The sequence below is a fragment of the Dermacentor silvarum genome, chromosome 1 (assembly GCF_013339745.2).
Source record: "Dermacentor silvarum isolate Dsil-2018 chromosome 1, BIME_Dsil_1.4, whole genome shotgun sequence".
NCBI classification, from domain to species: Eukaryota; Metazoa; Arthropoda; class Arachnida; order Ixodida; family Ixodidae; genus Dermacentor; species Dermacentor silvarum.
The window spans coordinates 344032125-344057891 of NC_051154.1; the positions used below are offsets into that span (position 1 = coordinate 344032125).

General features: G+C 47.6%; 1 protein-coding gene across 1 annotated transcript; it reads right to left on the reverse strand.

Annotated features, from left to right (window-relative positions):
• Window positions 1–296: 296 nt before the first annotated feature.
• LOC119444391 (neprilysin) lies at window positions 297–2303 on the reverse strand. The gene has a single exon (XM_049662514.1). The coding sequence runs from the start codon at window positions 2301–2303 to the stop codon at window positions 297–299; it is 2007 nt and encodes a 668-aa protein (XP_049518471.1).
• Window positions 2304–25767: the final 23464 nt, after the last annotated feature.

Consider the following 25767-nt stretch of genomic DNA (forward strand, 5'->3'; position numbering starts at 1 on the left):
CACGTGATGTACCTTACATATGGCCGGTAGACCTAAATTTCGCATTTAAGTATGCTTATATACATTTTTTACGCTCAAGCTTATATATATATATATATATATATATATATATATATATATATATAACTTGCGATTTTATCATGATTACGTGCGTAAATTTATTGTATCCCATGTCATGAGTTCGATAAGTAAAACCCGATCGGTAAGGATAAATAAGATCGAAATAGCGTGATGAACACTCGAAGACTGTCCGCAAATGCATGTAAAAGTCCCAAATAGTGACATAGTATCTATGGCTAGTTGAAGAAAGAGCACCTTGTCACCGGGTTCATTGGATCCCGGGGAGCACATTTGAAGGCCCGGGCGAATTTGGCGAAGTTCGCGACGGCCTTGTTGCAGTCACCCCTCATCGAGCCGAAGGTTGGCGACAGGTTGCAGAGACTGAGGCAAACAGTGATGAAGAACACTTGGTCCTCGTTAAAGGCCATGGTTACGCGGCCGGGATACGGCGTATCACCGGGCGCCATCTCGTAAGCGGCGTATGCCAGTTCTAGTGCCGGAACTTCCGGAAAGAGACTCTTGTCTGAAGACGACCCGTGGCACAAGGCCGACCTGTTGGCGATCGCTTCACTCCACTCCTTCGGAGCCCACGAGTTGACATTGCCGTCAGCGTCCACTCGGAGACCTGCTGGGTCTAAAGCCTTCACTAGCTGTAAAGCGTACGAGAAACCCAGCCCGCCATAAAGCATTGATTTTGTGCCCTGCCCCGAGTACGCTGGCATGCGCAGAGCGGCCGCCGATATGAGCACTCTGTTCATGATATAGTCGTACTGAAAAAGCGGCTGCATAAAGCTTAGCGGGTAATCCTGTACCTCGTCGTATTTTGGTTGCCTCCGCAGGGCACGTGCGGCTTTCATGTCATTCACCCAGTGCTCGACCAGGGACACCTCGTTGGACGAGAAATTGGCGTACATGGCGGTCAGGCCTTCGTCGGTTAGCAAGTCTTTAGGTGGCCAGAGGACAACTGTGCTGCTCTGAAGCTTTGACGATGCGGCGCGCCTGAACGATTCATCAGCAAACCAGGGAAGGGCGGACATTTTGTTACGCGCCAATTGCGTCACAAAGCCAAGATAGCCACTGATTGCCTTTCTGGACTGAGCCGTAAATATTGTAAGAGCTACAAGTGATCTGACTAGCAGCTGGTACGACATTTCAACTCGCGTGGAGCACAGCCTGCGACGCCTCACCATGGAAGGCCAAGTACCATCCGAGCTCATCGGCAGAAGGTTGCGATCTTCAAGCGGAGCAAAGGCTTGAATGAAAAACCAGGAAATGTGCAGTAACAGAGAACGCCTGTCGTACTTGGAAAATAGCTTGTCCACTGCCTCCAGGAGGGCCACGTCGTTTGTAACGATGCGATCTGACAGACCGTAACCACCTTCCACCCTTGCGTTCGCGCTCAGCTCTTCTATCCATCGCTGCGACGCTATATTAGTCGTAATATTGGCTATGTCATTTAGCGAGAACTCACCAGGTTCAGCTACATCTTTATCAATCACTTGCTGAAGCTCGGCAAGCACGTTCTGCTCGACATTCTCAATTCTCTCAATTTCTTGCTCACTACGTCGGGGCTGGTGCATCGCGAAAGTGTCGTGGAACCTATTCCAGTAGGAGACAATGCCCTCCGCTCTGATGGCCACTTCCTTATAGGCGGACCACAGCGGAGCAGAGTTGCTCGTCGTGATTAACAAAGTATGCAGTGCTTTTTTAGGCGTCCTCCGCACTTTCAGACGAAACCACATATTGAGTCGCCAGTTGTATGCAAGGTCCACGAGGACGCCCAGTGGACTGGCATTAAGGAGTGGATCGTCCGGCCACGGTATCTTTCTGTCGAGCATGAACTGCCTCAACAACGCCGCCGAAGACCCGTTATCGCTGCTGTTGATAAGACAGACATCGAACATTGCCTGCGCCTTCCTTGCGGCCGCAAAACGTTGGGGGCCTTCGACGATCATTGTGTGGAAGACGTTAAACCACTCCTGGATAGCGTACGTGCCCAGGGCCGAGCCGTATGCATAAGGGTCGCTCGACAGCTTCCACTTGGAGCAGACGTACGCCTCGAAGTCGCTGCACGGATTGACCGTCCAGTTGACGTTCACCAAAAAGAGTTGCGCATAGCCACGGCACTGGGTGTTTCGACACATGCCGTCGTCCCGCTCCTGGTGCCACGGATGAAGCGCCGATCGAATGTAGGCCACCAGCGCCGTGATCACCAGCACCATTACCAAGCATGCCACGGCCATGGCCAACACTGTCCGCGGCACGATGGCGGTCGGTTCGGCAGATGCCGCATTTACAAGCTGCATTGAAGGAGTGGTAGTTAGACGGTGCCGATTGAGGAGCAAACAGTTATTTAGTCGTTCTGCTGGGCATACCAGTCACCGCACTACAGAAGGAATACTAAAAAGCTATATCCAAGCAGACTGATTGATTGATTGACCGATCGATCGATCGATAGACCTATCGATCGGTCGTTGTTTCGTGCCAGCGTTAAACCTGCGACAGAGGTGTTTTATTTTGTTGGATATGTGCAAGATATTGCCGTTCATAGGCGGCACTGGCTGCTCCTATTCTCTGGCGTAGCAACTTTCATAAAAATGGCAGAAATGTTATACAAACAACAAATCTATTACAGCGAGACTAGTCCTAAAGTTCACAACCGTCACTGGGCAGATGCAAACGAGGTCGGCATCCTGTTTGTATCTCACCGAATGTGCAAAGCGAGAGGACGACGTACTGATTTTTTTTCGTCCAAAATGACACCTATTGATTATGCGAGATGCCGTAGCGCGAAAGGGGTTCTCCGGATTAGTTTTGACCGACTCAACTTCATTAACATACACCTAAATCTAAGCACACAAGCGAACACGTGACGGTTGAACTAGACTTCGTTAACGGAGCACTAACATGCGCGTTTTTCTTGGTCTTTAATTTGGCACGCGCGTGCGTGCGTGTGGCTGCATTTACATCGAGGCTGCGAAATGCAAAAAAAAAAAAACCGCTCGTGTACTACTTAGATTTAGGTGCACATTGCAGAACCCCAGGTGGACAAGATTATTATGTCATCCCCCACAACGGTGTGCACCTCATAATCATATCGCGCATGCATCGTACCATAGCCTCCTCGATAAATTCTGTGCCTGTCAAGACGCCGAGACAACAATAGTACAGTGTACTAGAAGTATGGGGTAGTGGGTTCAGGGAGCGCCCGCAAGCAAGGCTTCTCACATTGACGGCGCGAGGTGGCGCCAGCAGAGCATGGGCTGTATGAAACTCGCGGTACGCTTTGCATCGCGGCCTGGAATCGTCGCTCTGTATCTCAGTGCATGTCACGTAAGTAATTGCCGCCGCCCACAGGAATTACCAGGCTTACTGGCTTTTGAACGACCACCACCTAACGCAGGAAACGCTGAGACTGTCAAGCGGCCAACATGGAACAGCCGATTTTCGAATGCAGCCCTGCACGGACTCGCGGCGTCGGTACATGTAATTTATTACTGGGGCGTTCCACGAACAAACCGAGACGATCCTATTTCAGTTTTGTTTTTATATCGTTCCGTGCGTGATAACTGGTTATCGCAAACGTGACAATTTTAAAGCTCCAACCATGTTCTGTAATTTTGTCGAAAGGTGCGGTCAGGATTAGAAACCACTGAAGAGAAGTATTAGGTTAAGCTATACATCGTTACGTTTCTCTTTCTGAATAAACCATTTTTATCATTCCCTGTAACTAACGATTCTCCAAGGTTCGCAAAGGCCTGGCGATGCGACCTTGTAGTTGCCTCCAGGTTCTTGTGCCGTCATAGATTTATATTGAGCTCCCTTGATGCATTGAGCTGTTAACGGCTTTAACAAATTTATCTGCCCTCTGAAGAAGCCAAAGCGCTGGCGTGGAAAAAAATGGACGTCTGCATGCTTTCTAAACATGGCTGTCTAAATACCTCCGCTGGGATCGCAAGTCGGGTGCATTTTTTTGTGGGTCTTTCACGTGCAGTACGGACTAACCTAGCAACGTTGGTGCGGTCCACGCATTTTAAACCTTCTTCGGTGATCGTGGACCTGAGCTTAACGCTGAGCGACCGTGATTGCTAGATGTTTTTGACGTGCGATCACGCTAAAAAAAAAAAATCGAAGAGGCCACGCTGGTTCAAAGACACATGTGCGGATAAAGCACCGTGAACTTCTTCACGTGGATACATGTAACTTCGAGCAACGCATATAGTGACAGAAGCGCCCTCAGGATTTTGTATGTCTGAGCTGCATGCATCGTTCAACAAAGCGTTTGCAATAAAATATTTGCTCGCATCTTGCTTATTCAAGGCATGCGGGGCTTTTTCTAGGTCCTTAAATACTTGTTTCTATTTTTCCTGGTCGCCAAGGCACACGGACGTGGTAGAAAGTGCAAAGGTTTCTGGGTATGAATATTCACGTCAGCCACAACGCTCATCTGATGCAAAAGAACTTGGGGAAAACTTGTCTGAAAGTCGTAAAAAATAGTATGCTACTAACGTACGCCGAGAATAAAGGAAAAAGGACGGCCAGCTCACTATAGAGCAGCGTCGCAAGCAGTTTTTGACAAGATATAGCTGTAAGAACGCTTGCCGACTTGCGTATGTTCTGCACTTTACTACGGTAACTAAGGGCGTATTAACCACAATAAACAAACTCGCGCTTTTGTCTTTCTTCTTTTTTTTTCTGCTACGTGCGACGCGCAATCCGCTTTGACGCTAAGTTGCTGCAAGCGCGCTCGCACTTTCACAGACTGTACTCGAGACACTACTATGGTGCTCTACAGCGTTATATACAAGGCTCTGGTCACCCAGTGGATCGTTGTTCCACCATCGCAGCAATGGACCTTTTTCCAGTAAGGTACCCCTCTAGCGGCCGCCACTTCAACTAAATTTGACGGGCAAAACACACGCTCCCGCCGCTTCTCGCCTCTACGCAGTGCATGGTAGCATTTGACCAAGTAGTCTCTCGCGACGGTCATCCCTGCTTTCTTTTTTTTTTTTTTTTTGTCGCTTGTGTTATTGAAGTAGCTTCTCACCGTCCTGCTCTAGCGCGCGCGTATTTGCTCACGTGTAATAATAACACATTTTACATTTACCGACGCAACGGCAACATGCTAATGCGACGTGCAGGCCACTTGTAACCAAGATTTGAGAGATGCGCCGGCCTTTATTCTTCAGCAGCTTGGTCAGTACTTTGATTCAAGTGGCGAAGGTATGCGTGAGTGTCAAACACGCCATGGCAGGACTTTCTTCAGGATAAACTCGACCGTCGTTTGGAGTGGCTCGACTTGGAGGAGGCGGTCAACATACGCATGCACCTACGTGCTTGCCCTCAAGAGCGGGCATGCAAGCAGCTCACCATGATGAACAAACAACGTGCAAAACTTTTGCACACGTACTGCGAGTGTACTGCAGGGCAAGTGTTGTTTTATCTCGAGATATGTGTCGTATATGGCATGGTAGTGGGGACTAAGTAGACTCAACACAGTACGGGGGGTTAAGCAGAAGGGAAGTGGACGCAACCCGTTGTTTTGTCAGGCGCGTAAAGCATCATTTGCCTGCAAAAAGTAAGACTCGCGGGTTTTGTATAATGCGGCACCGCGGGTGTGTCGCTTTGGCCTCGCACGATGCATTCTGATCGGCTGTGTGGCGAGATTCTTCTTTTCGTTTGGCCCCACGTAACCGTAAAGCTATTTCCACCTGCATGCGGTAACACGTTCTTAAGCCAATGGTAATATCCGTGCGGTATACATACCCGTACATTAAAACATCGCCGTGACTTCTGAGTCAGTCGTAGGGCGAGAAGTGCAATAATCACAGCGCTGGTGTCATGCTGTTCGCAGGCTTAATTTTTGCCTCACTCAGCAAAAATCGCGTGATAACTCACTGATAACTTAGGAATTTTTTTTTAATTTGACCGTGCGCTCCACTCCAGTCACCATTCAACGCCGGTTTGTGCAATCGACAGTACAGCAAGTGCCCGGCATGAGATTCGTCGCAAACGCTGCATCTATCGCTCGAGCGTTAGTTCACGGAATCGTTTTCATCGACAAAAGTGCTTGCAGTCTTTCCCACTAACTGCTAAGTGTTTCCTTTAACCAATATCCTCGCCCAGAACACGAGAAAAATTATTGTTCAGCCCCTCAAGCTCAGGAAATTGCCGCGGATCATGCGAGGCTTCACGCAATCACTTCGCACACCTGCCCTGCGATAATGTCGGCGCGGCGTGGAATGAAGCTGGGGCGAGGGTACGCGCATGCGCATAGCTGAATTGGAAAAAGGTCCATTAGAACAGTCGGCGTAGCGCCCGCCGCGCAGACGGGATAGGGTGCCTCGATGCCAGCGCCGCCGTTCAGGGTGGTGCCATCCTTTGACCGCACCCGCGCCGCCGCTTTCTCGCTGCGACGCCATCTTGAGTCACAGCGAGCGGTTGCGAGTGCTTGGTGCCGGTGCTTAGTTCGAGATACAGTGCGTGCGGATGCTTCGCTGACGCTTCTACTTGCTGGACAGTGTTCAGCCGCATGAATGACAAGCTTGTCAAGTGCATCGAGTCGACATGACGGGCTGTTGTGTTCCCAAGTGCACCGGATCGACGCATAAAGGGCTTCGTTGTTTACGCTCCCCCGGGACCCAGAGCGAAGGAATAGATGGGAAGCCCAAATAAAGCGGTATCACTGGAAGGCAACGGATAGCTCCTACATTTGCGAGGTAAGTGTCAAGAAAGTTTAGACTATCGCATCGTGTTTTTCATTTAAATAAGAAAGTATTCTCTGATCCTCGCTCACGTACCTACGTTCGCTCACGAACTAAGCACTGCACCGATGCTGAGTAGCCTATGGTTTGCGAGCGCGCGTCGCATAGGCTTTTGCCGTTTTGATCGGCGCAGTCTATGCGAGTAGTACCCTTATTTTAAGAACTGACGAAAATGCCTCGCCGTGAAATAGCCTTACATTAGCTACAAATCGTCATGTGAACCACCTATTTTACTATTGCACGGGGAGCACACATCGTGTGTGTCTCTTGTTTCTTTTTTTTTTCCTCAGTTTTTTTTTTCGCTACTGCTTATTTGGGACTAAAGAACGCAGTGCTGCTTCTGGGGAAAGCGGCTGTTGTGTACGTGGCAAGCGAAGCATTGTGATTTTCTCTATTCTCAGCAGATATCTTGCGGATCTCAGGTTGTTACGTTATATAGTTGATTTTTTAGACGAATATATTTGTAGCGTGGTGCTCGTAAGCCGATGGTCATTCGTGCTCATTCCCGATCGTAGTGGGTACTGTGACGGTCTTTAAATGCCTGTGCGCGGTATGCCCAGGTGTAGTAGAGTTAAGGGGCATCATGGGACCAAAATGTTTCGGCGCTTTCTGGCATGGTGTCTGTTGTAGCCTGTGCATTTCTTCGAAACGTGTGAAGCGAGGTAATACAGCATTACTTCTGCGAAAATTTATTTTAAAGCACTGTAATGGGTTCTCTGTATTTACAAGGCAACTTTTCATATCAATAATCACTTTTGTTGTTTTACTTGTACTTAGAAACACTTTGAAGAGGACCAGTATGAGGGAAATCGACAGGATGGGCGCCGTCTGTTAAAGTCAACAGCCCTACATCATCATGGACTATATTTTCGAAGTGAAAAACATTGCTAATCTGTATTTGACTGTCTTAGTTTCATTTACGGTTTTTGTACGCGATATGTATGCAGTGTTGTTTATTTTTTCAATGTAGTTATCAGTGTTCTAATGGTTATTTATACAATGTTCTGTACTCGCCATCGATGTGTTTGGCTGATGCGACGTATTCGATGGTAGCTGATGTATTCTGGCTGGATATCTTGATTAATATTACCCGCGGTTGCGTTTTCTTGTTTGCATCTTGTTTTCCATTTATATTGTGTGTAATAAGGTTGATGTACTCACTTGAACCCCCCCCCCATGTAATGAATAAATTTTTAAAAAACTCTCACTATCCCGAATTGTGTGTCGAGCCTACCTTGCGAATTTTTTTTATCTCGTCTTTCAACATAACCTTCAGGCGCCACACAGTACATATAATTTTTCATGTACATATCTCTTTCATGGTTGATTGTACCAGACATTACAAGTAAATGTATTTTGTGCATCGTTTGGTTTCTTGTGTGTACTACGCAAGATTGACACAGAGAAGTTACGTTACATGTTTCTCTACAGCACTAACTAAACCTTATTTTCACATCGCAGTTATTTTTACACCAGCTTAATCCTGTCAGCACACAGTTTTGTGGGCAAAAAAAAGCAAAATTGCGCGTAGATATCGTCAAATAATTGCAACGAACGCGAAGAGCACGCACAACGCAAGGGAAACTAACCGCCTTGCGCGAGTGGCTGGCTACGGTAAAGGAGGCGTGACGTGTAAACCAAAATACAACAGCGAAAAAGAAAAACTTCCCCACACAGGGGGTCGCAAACCTTATATACCAAGCATCGAAGCTCAAAAAAAATAGTGCGTATTTCAAACATGCACACGGCATATTAAATGTAAATTGAATTAGTCAACTTGGGGCATGTTCCCGGCGCCATACATTTACGTCTTGGACATTCGACGAGTTAACGGCTATTGGTTATAAAGATGTGCAGATGCGATACCGATACAAAAATCCTCATCAAGGCAAAGCACTTCGAAGTGCGCCGCGAGTAACACTATGAACGCAAGCGTAGCTGAGTCTCAGCTCGTGTGACTCAATATGGCGGCGCCAGCGGGGTTGTCTCCACACTGGACGGCGGCGCTGGGCATCGAGGCACCCTAAGACGGGAGACGCGGTGGCGCCCTCAGCGAAATGAGCGGCGGCAGTTTGCAACTCTGCCGACGGCGCCTCCCTAGCGGAGGTACAGTGTACTAGAAGGGGGCAGTGGGCTTACTCTCCGGCAGAGGCTATGCGATGCGGCGGCTCCACGAATGTCGCAAATGTGAGCTTCTCCGATAGCCCAAGCGGCGGCGCTGGCGTCAGTTTCAATGGAGCGTTGGTTCGACAGCGCAGCTAGGGCAGCTGCCCAGTGCCCGCCCAGTGCCCGATCATATTCGTTAGAGTTGCAGAGCTGCGTTTTTTTTTTTTTTTTTTTTGTGGACGTCGTCGCGTGTGTTTTTTTTTTCATTCAGTGTTTTTTTCGCACATAGCCTGCAAGAGATTAGTATGCCTTGCAGTAACTGAGCCATGCCGCGGCATCGACAAAATCACTGTTACGCGCCTGGGTGCCAAACAGGCTATGTTTATGTGAAGGATGGGCCAGAGTTGTCCTTGTTTGGCATCCCGAAGGATAAAAATAGGCGGAAAGAGCGAAAAAAAAACTCCACAGAGCTGACAAGCCCCTGGACGACACGCGCGCAGTATGCGAGCTTCATTTCGAGCCACGTTTGTGCTCATGTCCACCGCAGTTCCTGATCACTGTGAATTGTCTTTCTTTTTATGGTCTAGTTAGGTCAGTTAGCGAAGGAAACTGCGAGGAAGGTACACTGGCCTCCTTACTGGAAGTTGACTATCTCGAAGCATCATGTGACCGAAATGAGTGCAGTCAAACTGCTGCTAGCGCTACTGCCACAAAGGCCACACCAAACGTGGTACCCCAGCATTGCACGGGCCTGCGGGTTTCAAACGACCATAACTAGCGCGTGGCCAGAAGCGACTCGAGGCTCACTTAACACATTGCGGGCTATGTTGCGCGGGAGTGTATTGTCAATTCCAGCACAAAATGCCAAGAATGCATAAAGCTGCTTACTATGACGCCACCAGGCGAAAGTTTTCATGCCCGGCTAACAAACTTCTGTGACCAAGGAGGCCTCCTTTATCCCTCCAGTCAGCTGTACGGCTTCGTGAAAAAGCTAGAGGTTCTTTTCACAGAATGCTTCTGTCAGTCGAGTGAGCCACACTCTGACAGCGTTATGGACATGCTGGCAGTTGTTAAGAGTAGGCTTCCCCTCGAAGTTGGCTGCAATGTGCACGCTCTTAGCCTCACAGCTAAAATAATTGGTTTTTACATTGTCACACGTCTGCATTTTTATGTGAAAGGAATTAACTGTGACAAGACAGGAAAGCGGCAGAGGGCCAAGCAGCTGAAGTTCAACCGTTGCTTATGAGTTGAAGTGCATGAAACAATGGCTTGCTGTACTTACAAATAAAAGCTTTGTGTCAGAAACAGCCCTGTTATCTTCATTTTGCTTACCCTTATATAGCTCTACATAAGTGTAGGCCTGAGCCTAATTGTCAAGTGATCTAGTTTTCACTTTTTGTTCAAGCCTCCCTCCATTTATTTATGGAAAAAATCAACCTGATTTGATTTAATAAATGTGTGCCAGCGTAATGATGGTTAATAATAGACGCAGAAGGCTACTGTGAAGCATGGAACAACTAAAGTGGAACAATGAAATATTTAAGCCATATATACAAATTCATTTTGGCTAAGCAAAGCACAAACCTGGTTAGCATGCCTGATGTTTTTTTTTTCTTCTTTTTCTCTTTTTATTTTACATTAGGTCGACACGGCATGAAACCGTATATTTGGTCACCGTCCCTTTCATTCAAAATTTTCTTTCAATTTTTTTTAAGATTGCCCGATAATTCGGAAAATTCGAAGGCCCCTTCCACATAAGCAAAATCCGTCAGCGACGACCTCTTTGCAAAAAAGGTTTAAGAGTTAGGATAGGCAGCAAATTGCCCAAGAGTTGCCGTCTTCCTTTTCCACAAGGTACTATTATGGCAAATATCATGTGGCCTAAACAAATATAGTGCTTGCTAAAGATATGTAAAGACTGTCAAGTATGCCAAAATTAAAAACAAATAAGAGTGTGAACTGCTTCGAACTGAAACCGTCAGAAACGCAAGGAAAATCAAAGCTTCTGCAAGCAAAGCTTCCATTGAAGTTGCCAGTGGCGCCACCTCTTGGATGCGACGCTGACTGCGTCAGAGGAGCGGCTGAGTAAGCCCACTGCCCCCTTCTAGTACACTGTAGCGGAGGTAACGGAGTGACGGAGACGTGGGCACACGCCAGGAGTCATGAGCTAGTCTACGTCGGTGGCGCCATCTCTCGGTGGAAACGACCAATAGGGAGAGGGAAATGCGACGGCCGATCGAGCGCCGTTTGAAAGGCACAGAGTTATCGAGGAGGCTATGATCGTACACAGTGTGTACTGCCTAAAGGACACGTGCAGCCCGCAATCCTCAAAGTGCCCCTCACCAGGTCTGGTCATTTTGAGCTGACAAACGCAGTGCATACAATGCGCCCTAACCATCATGTCTGCTAAGTATATTACATCGATACGGGCCGCGGAAAGAGCTTAAATTCCTAACCAATCGCCGTTTGCCCTTCTCGCGGGCGCCGCGCTCCCATCCGGAGAGTGACGTCAATCGCGCAAGATCGCTACAAACATAGCCGTGCTGTGACGTCACTCTCAGTGACACGTGACTTCGAGAATTATTCAAGGCAACATCTGTTATTTCTGTAATCTGTTTCTTCAATAGACGAATTGAAGTATAGGGAAATAATAAAGCACACAAACGGAATGTTTATTAACCAACGCAAATCAAATGAAGAGAGATGTACTTCCGTTTCGTCTGCTTGTTCCCACGTCGTGCAGTCACGCTCGCAGACGACGAAACTATGTCATTTTCTACCGTGTTCCAGCGCGCGATCGTGCTCTGTGATCCGCTTGCGTCTGCCTCAGTGTTGGTTTAGCACTGACTTATACCGCTAATCAGGGGTTCTCGTGCAGAGCCCGCGCTTCTAATCGTGTGCTGCGCGAAACGAGATAAAAGCAACAGTTCTCGCGCGAGACCGTCACCCGAAGTGCGCTACTCAGCAAGAACGCGAGAGAGAGGGGGGAAAAAAGGCAGAGTCCGTGACGTATTCGTCGCACGATTCTCCGGCTCCGGTATGGGAGAACGCAGGGAAGGAATTTCGCTTGGGGAGGTTAGACGCGGCAAGTGGAGATTGGCGGTGACGCTCGCCTTCTGAAATCATGGGTTCGCGGTAATTCAAATATCGCTATCTCTGCTATCAATAAACTTATTTCAAAAATTCTTTCGGTAAAACACTGCACGTAACAACTTCCAGCGTATAAGCAAAATTTGATATGTCGCCTGGTGATGGGTCCTTTAAGATAAAGCTTTACTTCAGGAGCTCCTCTCCATATAAATGCATGAGACTGGAGAAATCGCTTTGGCTCGCCACCAGCAAGATCAGGTCTCTTGCGTTGGATGAGGTCTGCCTCAACAAATTCGCCTAACTGTGCAGGGCCTCCAACTACTAGAAAAGCGTGACACAATCATCATCTCTCATGGATACTCTTTGGGCTCCATGCTCGCGCGAACTACGACATTAAAAAAAATATTTTTTCCAAGAACAGTTCGCGACCGGCTGGTATTCTCAGCTTGCAAGTGCTTTCGAATCATAGGCCTTTATAACCAGGTCACAAAAGAATCGTGTGATCTTCTTTCAGTGCATTTCTTGCGTCCTGTCGTAATTTTTGATGCGAGAGCATCAAATGGCCCAATGAGCGAAAAGGCCGGCTGCGTCTGTATCAGCGAAACGGCACCTAAATTCCCATTGGCTGCAACGCCACGAGCGCGCGCGCCTCGGCGGAGCCGAGCGAGCGAATCGGAACACCTGCTGCCGGGATAGCGCGCCAGGTGTTGCGTGAGGGCAGAGGGCATCGCCGCGACGCCACGTCAACAGCGCGCTTCGACGGAGCAGATACGGAGACGCGACGCCGCGGAGCGAGACGGGTTGTCGTCGGCGAGGCGGTCGCGTGACGTGCGCGTGCCGCCTTCTCGCTCTCGGAAGCCGGCGCGCGGTCCGTATCTCTCTCGCCACCACTGAGACCTTAGCTGCTGCGCGCGCCTGCCGGCCTTGGTGGCCGTTGTTGCTTCCTTGGTCTCTCGTCGCGCAGGACGTGGGTGGCATGCGGCGTACTTCAGTTCTCAGCAATATCGGCCAAATGATTCCGGTCTACAGCCAACATGCTAACGTAGAAACTGTACAAAAACAAAATAACCCGCACCAATTTAATCGCGACACTCGATGACATATATACCCCGCAGCAACACGCTAACACATTACACGCAGCGCAAAACTCGAAGGACCGTTCAGAGGCGTTCAATTGGTCATTAATGCTTTCGCATTCACAACTCATAAGAAGGGCTTAGGTGTCCTTGGATTTTTGTCGCTCTGTATCCTCTACTGTTCCCTTATTTCTAACACGTTGCCTCTCCTGCTTGGGTCAAAATTATGCCCGCAGTGTTGGAAAATAAATAAATAAATAAATAAATAAATAAATAAATAAATAAACATTTTAAAGCTAAAATTTACCGACCGTAGGGAGCAGATTTTCGATTTAGGCCATCATTTTTTTGTTACAAAAGTTGTTTCAAAACTCGCAAGACCTAATAAAAACTACAAGGATCCAGTGTGCAACCCAGGAACAAAAAGCGATATGACTTCTGCAAACTGAATCAAATAAAGAGGGAAAAAATCGATGTACAACACACCATTCTCTTAGGGTTTATCGTCCAGTTTTCTGCTCCTATAAGCTCTCGTACTAAACGTGACGCCTGTGGTTCAACGGATGCCCACATCCGCCGCCTTGGCCGTGCACCGCCTTGGACCGCCTTGGCCATGCACGGCCAGTGCAGCTCATGAGCGGCACTGGCCAGCACTTTCAGGACTAATATTTTACACACATACACAAACACCCAAGAAAGTGGGTGGCAGGATGTTCGCCGCGGTATATAGCGTAATACGATTAAGCACCGCACGCGTTATGCGGAGGATGTGGGTTCGACTCGCCTCATGCGGCAAGTAGATCCTTTCAGTCCCCGCTTTCAGTTCCTTTTACATCATTCTTTCTATATATTTCCCTTACTCTCGTCGCTCTGAAATACACGAATTGTGACGAAGAAGAACCGCCGGTCAGTCACGCGCATCTCCGGCGTTTACGTACGGGGCCGGTTATGGCTGCTCGCAGGGTAAAACCCCCGCACCGAGTTCGACCTTTCCCTTTTTGAGTACCCTGTAAAAAAAAATCCCAGGACACCCAGGCACTCCTTATGTTTTGTGAATGCGAAAGCATTGATGTCCAATTGAACGCCGCGGAGCGGTCCTTCGAGTTATGAACTCCTCGCGGGCAAGCGAGCACGTTGAGACGCTTGGCCAACGCCTCCTAGGCCGGTGCACTTCGCTCACCGACGTCATATGCTACCTTACCCGACTGCGATATAATCTAATGGGGACGCTCCCGAGTAAGTAGCGGTGATTTTGGCGTCACTGCTATCGTCATGTCGGGCTTGGCAATGGAAATTTCGCTTCAAGTAGCATGACATCATAAAGCAGAGTGCACAGGCCTGCTATCTAGGAGACGTTGGCTTGGCGCGTTTTGATTTGGCCTTACCGAGGGGCATTCAGAACGCAGGCGAGAGCTTGAGTGGACAAGGAACGCGCGGATAACACAGCTTCTGAGAGCCAGGGTGACGTGGCGCCGCGGGTAACGTGGCGCCTCTCTCCCCTCACGCAACACCTGGCGCTCTGTTGCTGCAGTAGGTGTATACCTTTCGCCCGCTATGCTCTGTCGAGGTGCGCTCGTTACGTGGCGTCGCAGCCTTTCGGAATTTTGGTGCCGTCTTTCGCTTGTTCAGACGTCGGCTTTGCCCCTCAATGGGCCATTTGATGGTTTCATATCAATAAACACTTTGACGGAATCATTTGTGAGTTTGACTTTTGCGAAACCCTCTAAACGCTGCAACAATTTTACGCGATCTATAAGCTCATGGAATACATTTGTCTCTTTGTTTTTTGTTTTGTTTTGTTCTCTTTTTTTGCTGTTGCAGTTTAGAGGACTGCTATATTTGTTTTTGGTGCAGACTTGCGGATTTGTAATCTCTGTGCTTCTTAACTGAACAATTTCCGTTAATAAGCACAAAAAAGATCTTGAGGTCTTAAGTCAAAATTCTGCTCCGCACCGTGTGGATAGAATTGGGCTCTTTCTCCTTAATGCAACAAAATTCAAACGAGAGCATTTGTGTGTTTAACGTGTATTTTACCGACGAAATCGGACTTGGCCCTGAGGTAAGGTTGCCTCTTAAACACACATGTCGCACTGGCTATAGTACACACTTCGGGATTATTCAATAGAACTTAGTTATACGAGTTGGTCAGCCTCTCTAAACATGGTTTTCGAAGCACCGCAATGATCCTTCTCCGCTGCGGAAAAGCCCTGCGTAGGGCAAGCAGGTCGGTGCATAAACGGCTAAGGAAGCATTTGAACAATTTGGAAAGAAAAAAAATGGAGACGCGCACTTCACATTTCACTGCACTTGCGTAAGCTTTGTTTTTCTAGAGTGGGAACACGGGGCAGAAAAAAGACCCAATCAGCTCGTATGCACATGCTTTTATTTAAGTTTATTTATTAAAAATTGTCGTAGTGTCAATAACATATGAGATATGGCACGTACTATCGGCCAAGAAAGTAAACGGACCACGGGACCGGTGGCCGGAGCGGCTGCCTGGCCACAACGGGGCGCTGCTGTCTTGCTCCGCGTGCTTGGGTCGAGAGTGCCGTGGGTGACGTTAAGCTTCTCCCTCGCTCTCGCGCGGCGTTTTGTCACGCTTGATAAAATGTATAGTGCGTCGTCCGGTTCCTCTGCTGCTGGCGGTCGCGATGAAGGGGACCGCGCATAGCCAGTATTCAACCCATGGCGCTGTCGCGCAGTAGCCGACGGCCGCACGGAGGTGTTCAAAGTGCACGGCAAGCTTTGCCGGTGCGCAAAACACGTGACACCATCTAACCTCACTAACTCGCTGCACGAAGGTGGGAAGGCAAGATTTTGAGCGCATCCCTCGTCGTCAGCACTTCCCTTCTGCTGGTTTTAAATTCCGTGTCCTTGTATTCTGGCTTAGTCTTGCCGTAGAGAAACCTGTAATCGGGTACAGTTTCCAGTAGTCTCCCTAACTATGTAGCGAGCGCGCACGGAGAAAGCCACGGAGCGAAAATTGGACGGCGCCGTCGCCGCGGGAGTCAAGCCGGGGGCAAGCCGACGTAGCTGCGGCCACCATTACTGCGTCGCTGATTGGTCACGTCGGCGTGCGACAGCCGGAGAACGTCGCAAAAATGGATCTTGGATCCATTCTCTGCACGGCAAGGAAACCTTGACAGGCACGAGCACAACCGACCGCGCACGTCAGCCTGAGAACGTCAAACGGTGCACGGCAAGTCGCCGTGCCGCTAACGCGAACGTGCCTTTATCTCGCAGGCGTGAAAGAGCGCGTGTCAGCCGTCGCTGCGGCGCCTTGCGCAATGTTGCCTAAACTCGAGCAACAAGGGACGTAGGCGATAAACACTAGTATGAAAGGTAAGGTCAATATAGGTAAAAACAAAACAGAGAAACAGAAATACAGAGCAGGTCTTCGTTTTTTCACAGTGCCGGGGTTTGATTCCCTGCGGCCGTCGGCTACTGTGCGTCAGCGCCATGGGTTGAATACCGCAGATAAACTGGACGACGCACTAGACATTTTGTCAAGCGTGACAAAACACAGCGCGAGAGTGAGGGAGAAGCTTAACGTCACCCACGGCACTCTCGACCCAAGCGCGCGGAGCGAGACAGCAGCGCCCCGTCGTGGCCAGGCAGCCGCTCCGGCCGCCGGAGCCGTGGTCCGTTTACTTTCTTGGCCGATAGTACGTTGTATACATAAATTGACATGGCATGATGTCCATGTGTCCCACATTAAGCAATTGCGAAGTGGCGCTCCTCTGTCCTTTCTGTCCTTTGAAGTAAAATTTTTCGCGCCTTATAAAAAACACATGTTGACATTTCTTTTTCGGTCCTATTAGCGAAGTTTTTGAAACATAAGCTCTAGATTAATTAACTGTTTCCGTACCGCGCCCATTGGGCAGTGTTAGAACTGATGGTTTGAAACGCCGCTTTCGAAACCTTCCGCGCCGCTCACGGACACACTGCGCCATCGAATGTGGAAAAGGAGAAACTATATTTTTGTTTTGTAAGCAGTTCGCTTTTTTTTTCCCCCGCGAGGCGGTGATTTTTAAACGCGCTCCGAAATTTCGCGATCGTCAAAGCCGAACGCAAAAATGTCCGGCTCCGGAAACGGCGGGCGCGCTTCGGGAGATCGCAGATATCGCGATTCCGCTGCCTCTGCGGCTGATCTTATCGATACATCGAATAGCAGCCAGTCAGAGGACGCTGGCTTTTCGTCGGACTTTGAGTCTGAAAGCGACGACGAAGCAAAACCAGCCCCGAACATCGGCGGCCGCAGCCCGGTACGCCCAACTGTAGTGCTTGCAGTTAAATTTTTGTACCGAAATACCTGTTCAAGAAAAAATTTAGATTTTTTCGGAGATAGTGCCTAATAGACGGCCATACATTTTGTATATCTCATAACTTTTGTAACATTTTTTTTCTTAGCAGATACAAGCGTGTCTTTACAAACTTTGTTTAATTTTATGGCACATGTAATCTTGATTTTAACCATTTATATCTTTGTTTTTGACATACATCTCGTTAATAAAACTTTTATGTGTGAAAAGTGCATTCATTTTGCTTTCTGTTTATGTATTACATTAAATATCGAGTGCATTAGTTCCTTCAGAAAAAAAAAACACCTGCCGTAACATACAAAAAACACCTATTTTCCCCGTGGTAGGGAAAGAGTTAAATAAATACAACAACGAACGTCGTCGCATAAGCATCTATTTACTGCAAAAGTGACTGATGTCCTGCGTTGTAAGGGCAGCCTGCCGTGCAGCGTATAGTACCTTGACGGACGCAAACATGTTGGGAGTAAATTTCAACGGCCGCGCTAGTAACTCGGGTCAGATTGCGGTGCGTTTCAAGTATACCTACTCAAGGTGCCATATAACCACACCTATACTGGCACGCTGTTGACAGGTGCCTTCCACCGAGCTTGAGTGCATGAATGGGACTGGTGCTTACCGTAAGTTTCAATCGTCAATAACAAAACTTCAGTGTGGTATCCTTTCTTCGAGTGTACATTTCTGCCGCGGTCTTTCGCTCATATTAGCCAAATGCACTGAACTGTACTGGAAAGAGGCATTTCCTATATCAAGCAATCACTGACGACAAGCGAGCAGTGATGTTCGACATCTTTATAACAAATGTGGTCGCGCAAAAAGCAAGGGTGTCTTCTCTGTGTAAGCAAGGATTTGTTGTTGCTGCTGCTGCTGTTGTTGTTTTACGCATTACGCGCTCTATAGGATTTCTCTGCACTGTATAGGACTAAGCAACATCCTTGGTTCCTCCCACATCTCGCCACGCTTCCAGGTTCACAGCGCGCGACGGTGCAACGTGACAGCGGACGCGAACTCGCGACTCACGGACTCGGTCGGCCTCTTCCTCTTGATCCGCCGCGGCGCCATGCTGTTCACACCAACGGTCGATTTTCTCGGGAAACGAGGCGCCTGCCCAGTGGTGACCCGAGGTGCCCCCGATGGCAACTCTGTCGCCGCCGCCCCTCCTGGGGGCGGCTCCAGTTCGCTGCCTTTTCGGATCCGCGAGCCTAAGGAAGTCGATAATCAGGCCGCATAATTTCTGTCAAATGTAATAAGCTGTAAAGCATATGCGCTGCTAAAGAAACACTGATAGCAGCGCCGTGAGGGTCCTGAACATTGGGGAAAAATATACCGGGTGTTCCAAATTAAGCTTTACGGAATTCTTAAAAATCGCCTGTGGCAGGTAGCGTAATTCTTGTCGTCGAGCTGGGTTATTCGAAGAGGCGAACATTAGTATCACGTGAAATCGAAACACATATTCGTCTAATTAACAAAAATTGACTAATGAACTTTTTACTTAAGTACTTCACGACACATATTGCAATTTGCGAATTGAAGCCGGTGAGTTTGCAAGACGCATATCTTCAACACCAGTTTGCAGATATCCGCCATGAAACTCGCCGTAAAAATGCACTGTTGTTCCACTTACGTTTTTTACCAAAATGCAGATTTATAAATTGAAGCACAAAGTAACTGGAATGCCCATGTATTTCGTCCTGCACTTTGGGAAATAATATCTCGAAACTGGTGTCATCCTGGAAATTCATTTCAAGTGGATGCCGTCTCGTATTCACCCTGTTTACCTTTACGTGAGATGCCAGGTGCTTGCCATGACCTCACCAATAAGGGTGACGCCTTCCTTCCATCAACATTTCCTATAGCGCGTTATCTCCGTTTATATAAAGCGATGCGCTGGCAAAATAATGCGACGCTCTACTGTATAGCACGTAAGCAAACACGACTATTGATAGTCGAAGTCCATAACGCTTCCATTAAAACATAAAGCCCGAAAGAAACATGCCTTTAAGCGCAGAAACGTTCAACGCACGCCAACACAATAAATGAGGGGAAATTTGGACTACGCAAGGGATAACCTGTGCTCGCGCGCGTTACCTTCCAGGATATATAGTCTGCAGGTAAGACACTCTGCCATCCTTTGTTACAAGACGCGGGCAGAGACCTCGCCTTTATACCATCGAGTACGGGCACGCTATTTCTCCAGTTGCAGCGTTCGCAAAGCCTCGGCATTGCATACATGTTGTTCAAGGATCTACCATGTGTCTCAGCTGACATTGCCTAAGCTGTTCATTGAAAAGAAAAAAAAAAGATTAAGAAAAGACGCTGCAAGGAACTATATTAAGACCTGCGGTGTTTATCGTTTCTTGCACCGTGTGTTCTTAATCGTTCTTTTTTTTTTTTTTTTTTTCGTTGAACAGCTTGGCTAGCTAGCGTTAGCTGGGACACTGTTTGCTTGGTCATTTGCCAAGTTTTTTTTTCTTTTCTCGACTATTGTGACGGTATTTGTTGTTTGGTAAGCGTTGAAATTTGTACTGGCCATTCTTCGCGCCTTGCACTCTTTCCCAATTACAATATCCCATTCTTAATATGACGCGTTTATGGTCACTCCCAATGTTGCTATACCTGTCTTCGTCAATGATCATGTCTCTCAACTTATAAATTCATTCTGTCATCAGACAGTAATCAATGGTCGATTGCCTATTTCCGACTTCCCATGTGATCATAGCCATCACATTTAGGCCTCGTATTCACTATAACGAGGTTATGTTGCTCAAAGAGCATTAACTTTCCGTTGTTGTCCGTATAACCGTCCAGATCCTGCATGTGGGCATTCACGTCACCCAACAGGACAATTTCGGTCAAATCCCGCTTAAAACGGCGCCGTCCATGTAGGAGAAAAGTTCAAAGAACGACGCTTACAGACGCGGCCCGAATGTATGCGGCTCGTAGTATAACGGGACCTATAGTTACGCGGCCAGCAATTAGGCAGCCTGGTTGCTTAGCCAGACTTTTCCTTATGTGCTACGAATGTGAAAAAAGAAACGGTGCTACGAAGGGTCCTGCCATATGAACGGGGCATTTTTAGCTGGAACAAAAGTTAAAAATTACGACGTAAGCTCACTATGCGGCCCGTGGTGTAAGCGCGGCTCTTGACAGAGATTCTATGCGACAAAGGCTTTTTTTTTTTCTACACAGTACAGTTGCGCCATGGCGAGTGCACGATGATTTCGTACATATGCACACCATGCTATTCCACAGAACATCGCACAGCAGGATTTGAACGCAGGACCACCGCGTGGATTACGAGCACTTTAACCATAACAACACAAACGCGTACACATGAGACGTTTATTTAAGTTTATGTATCTAGAGATATTCCTTTAAAATTGCAATGAGCCATTTGAACTAGACACTTTTTCTTTCCTTTTTTCATCAGAAGTGGCTTTGGGTCACACGTGTATCCATCCCACCGGCAACAGTTGCGTGTCGTGCATACATGGATTGATGTTGGCCTGTAAACATCACATTTATTGGTCAGTGTGGCTGTGCAATGGACACGTTGTTCCACTGCTGAGCACTCCCCTCTCTCGTTTTTTTTTTTCCGGTCGTATAGCTGCCACATTTTGATAAAATACGAAGTGTAAACTAAACATGCCTGTTTGCTGTTTGTGTGCGCACGTTAATAGCCGTAGTTCAGAGCCTTGTGTGGTGTCGCCGATTGCCCAAGTTCTAGTTCGTTACGTTAAACCCCAGAAACCAGCCTTTTCAGTGATTGTGGCGAGAGCAATATCACAGATACCGGCGCATGCATCTTTTATTCTTAATTCGAGTGTTTGCCTTGTGGCGTATTGACATGCGTACTTGGTTATCTTTTTTTTTTTTTCGGTGACAGCATTTCACCGGCAAACAACTGTTAAAACTTAATCGCTCAGGACTCGCCTACATCTATCAGATCATTCTCTAATGTTGTCGCCTATTCCATCTGTTTATGTTTTAGCCGAATCTTGTGTAATCAGATGACACGCGCGACGCGAACAGTGCTGTGCATTGTAGATAGACGCGAGCGCCAGCGATTAGGCTAGAATCTACGCCGATCGTATAAATAGTGTTGGGCTGCGAAGCACCAGGTCGCGGGATCGAATTCCGGCCACATTTCGATGGGGGCAAAATGCAGAAAACATCCGTGTGCTTAGATTTAGGCGCACGCTAAACAAATCAATCCGGAGTCCCCCACTACGGCGTGCCTCATAATCAGATGGTGGTTTTGGCACGTAAAACCACATCATTAACTATATTATTTATCGTATAAATAGCCGACGCGCGTGACCTGGGTCGGAGATTTCGACAATCGTGCTCGCCCCTTCATTGTGCTCTTAAAAATTCTGCGGTTTTACGCGGCAAACCAGGATTTGATTATGACGCACGCCGTATAGTGGGGGGCTCCGGATTAATTTGGACCACCGGAGGGTTTATTTAGCGTGCACCAAATGCACGGTAGATGGGGGTTTTTGCATTTCACCCCCATCGAAATGCGGCCACCGCGGCCGGGATTCGATCCCGCGCCCTCGGGCTTAGTAGCGCAACGCGATAGCCACTACGCCACCACGGCGGGCCATTGTGCTCTGGGTGTTACTTGTTTTGGCTGGGCACAAGTTAGCCCAATAGCCAGTTGGTTTCGTGACTCGCAGTTGTGTCACTGTGCTTTTTTGCCATCACTGACAATATATACTTGAATCGGGTAACTTGAAAGGATTGTGTCCAAGGGTGTACTATGGTCCGAGATGGGTGGTGGTGGCGGTTGTAATGATGTTGCTGCAGGCGCGGTTAGCACGGAAGACCTGGCCGGCAATTGCTCCGCCTCCAAGCGCGAAGGAGGTGTCCACACCTCATGCAGTGGCGTTTATCAGTTTATCATGGGACGTGAACGCCACGCTATAGGCACAATGTCCGAATAACACACACAAAAAAAAGAGAGGCGTTTGATGTCAAGGTAGACGCGAAGAGTCCCTTCATTTGTGCGTTGGCATGAAGCTGAGGCCCGTATTCACAAACGGAACTTAAGTAGGGCGTCAATAAGTGCGGGAAAAGTACAAGGGTTAGGAAAGTTTTAGGAGAGCACTTCAAAAACGACACTTAAGTATCACTTTCGAAAGTAACACTTTTCGGGTCAAGTAAGTCATCTGGTGACGAGGGTACGTAAATAATTTACGTGTACGATTGGTTAAATCGCAAAAAATAATAATTTTTGCAGCAGATTACTGCGAATATAAATGTTGCAGTGCTTGCGCGCGCATTCTTCTGAGTAAAATGCAAAGAACTATTTGGTTTTAGCGCTTTACTTAAACTCGTCTGGCCACAAGTTCACATTGGTTCTCGCAGCCACTGCGGTTTGTGTCGCCATCCCGACTTTTTTTTTTTTTTTTTTTTTTTTTTTTTTGCTGAAAACGTGCGGTGTTTGGCGTAGAGAGTGTGTGTGTATTGTGTGTTTTCAACGCGCGCGGACGATGGAAAACAAGAAAACAAACTTTTCCGAAGAAGAACGTGCCGTGCCCCTGGAGTTCGTTAATGCATTATTTAATGAAATTAATTAAACATTGATTGATTGGTTAATGTGGTTTATTGGCGCAAGGGCCAGAGGTGGCCAACGAGAGCCAAGACGAATTAATTATTTAATTAACTAAACATCAACGATGTCCCCGCTGACAACCTGAAAGGTTCCGGCGCCGTAGAATCGCAGCGCGATCAGAAGCTGGAGCAGCGGCGGCACGGGGTGACCGCGTTCGTTGTCTTTTCGGGCCAGCATTTCCAACAGCCGTACACCGCTTGCTTGGAAATGCGTTACCGCCACGAGAATTCCGCGTCATTGTATACTTCCGTGGGATTCTGTCGATCCCTAAGCAGTGGCGGTATATGGCGGCGCGTATTGGTATGCCTCATCATCCGTAATATCGTGCACACGTCCGGCGGAATCGGCAAAGTTGGTGAGGCTGCCGTAGCAGTCTGCCATCTTGCTTGCTAGGCGAGAGTAGCGAAAGTCGCACTTAAGGTTGCCAATGGCTGTACTTTCCGGCACTCAAGCGTCGATTAAAGTTTACCTGAAATGCAAGATTTGTCTATGAAACGCGTTAAACATCCACCGGCTACTTAAGTCGTAAGTTAAGGGTAAGTTCCGTTTGTGAATACGGGCCTGAGTCACCAGGCTCACACTGACTTTTACGCCTATACATGGGTCGTCTGGCTGCCGTGTTCACGTGCGTATTTATCTGTGCTTACGTTAACTGCTCTGCATACACGCAGTCACGTATAGAGACTACTTACACGTACTGCCGATCTAATATAGGAAATCGTTGGTGCCTGTTAGTTCCTGCATGCAAACTCATCACACTAAAATTTAAAAATTAAATTATGGGGTTTTACGGGCCAGAACCGCGATCTGATTAAGAGGCACGCCGTAGTGGGGGATACCGGAATAATTTTGAACACCTGGGGTTCTTTAACGTGCACTCAATGCACGGACGTGTTCTTTTTTTCTTTTTTTTTTTTCATTTCGCCTCCATCGAAATGTGGTCGCCGCGGTCGGGGTTTCATCCCACGCCCTCGGGCTTAGCAGCGCTACGCCACCAAAAAAAAAAAAAAGGGGGGGGGGGTGTAGGTATCTCTACATCACGCCAATTTCCCCTGAAAAAGCGTGTTACAATCCAACAGATTCTTTGATTCGCTCGATACTTGATTTACCGAATGGTCAATCCTCCAGAATGAGTATGTGGTACACTGTGGAGCCAGCGGCACATAATTCTTAAATGTAGCAAGGTCTGTGTCGTACTTCTCTCTCTGCATAACTCTGTCGTCACTATTCTTTATTCGACAAACGTGTACACTGCCTTTATTCTCATGACATGGCTGCATAGACGACTCACACTGTACTCATCTGATTTAGTGTTCCTATTCTGGCATACCTTGCGCGCGGTGCAGTGCGTGAACATGCATAAAACGGGAAAAAAATGCAGGGTATTAATGTTTCGACCTTTACGGTGGAAATCATCTTATCATATTGCACGCTGGATAGAATGAAAGCAAACAAAATTATTCCCATTGCCGTTACTTGTAAGGTATTTGAAATGACGCTTCACTAAAGCTTTGCTTCACTTAAATTCCAACAAGTGCGTTAAATTTGCATAATATTTTGTCTCATATTTTCCTGAATCGCAACGAAGGAACAGAAATCCTCTATAGAGATTGTCTCTAATTGTGTAGAACAGAACCTGTGTAGAACAGAACCAGTTATCTCTGAGTCTATGCCTCTGTAGCTTGTGTGAAGTATAAAAATGAAGAGGCTAAGGTGGTACAAAACCTTCCCGCATTGAAGGAATTCTCTGTTCTATGCGTATGATTACACATATATTACCTATACTATCGATGCAAACATGCATTAAAAAGCCATTCCCTTTATCATTGCGCAAAAACGTGTTTTAAATCCCATATACTGGTACAAAACAACGTACAGATCTCCCGTGTGTGTGCTGGTCACCTGCTCTCCTCCGTTCCAAGCAGTTTTTTACTTGGCAAAATGCCTGACTCCCCACTGCATCCTCGATTTCAAGGTCTGAAATTGTAATAGTGCGCAGCTAAGGTTGCACAAAACTTACAACTGTATATTTTTGAACAGATCACACGTGGTCCTTAATTATCCGTTAACGTTCATCCAGAATAAACATTATTTGATTGAAACCCTAGCCTAATGGCAGTTATTCTACCGTTCGATATATTCATCCCCCACAATATGTATTCCCTTTAGGGTTGCGAATATGCGTCCCGTATATCTCATTTCCCTGTCCGTTAAAAGAATAAAAAAAGTTGATTGACAATTTATCACCATTTCACAAAATGCCTTGACATTGTACAATTAAAGCCCCTATATATAAAATGTCACAGTTTCGCCCTAAGGGCGAAGCAATGAATGCGATAGCAACACAGCAATGTCATACGAAGTAAGGTGAGCGGCTTTGGTAGCAATATGAATTGTAGTAAACATGAGCTGATTAAGTAAGCAGGTGTGCTGCGGCGTAAGTAGACCGACATGAAGAGAGACTCGATGGCCACGAGAAGGCGCGTGTGAAACGGTGGTGTTGATGAGAAGCGCTTCCCGTGGGCAGCGCGTGCGAAGGGACACACCTGTAGCGCTGCACTGCCTATCCGGGCAGCATTGCATGTGTAGCGTGCGTTGGAAAATGTGGCCCGACTATTACTAACTGAATGAACAAGCGTGGTGTGAGCGCGAACAAACAAACATGAATAGATCACACTGAAGGACTGCAGACAACGACCGTCAAAAGTCTGGCAGCAAGCGCATATATACGC

Bases quoted from the DNA above. Each gene is read 5' to 3' on its own strand.
- LOC119444391 (XM_049662514.1), bottom strand. From the start codon at position 2,303: ATGGCCGTGGCATGCTTGGTAATGGTGCTGGTGATCACGGCGCTGGTG.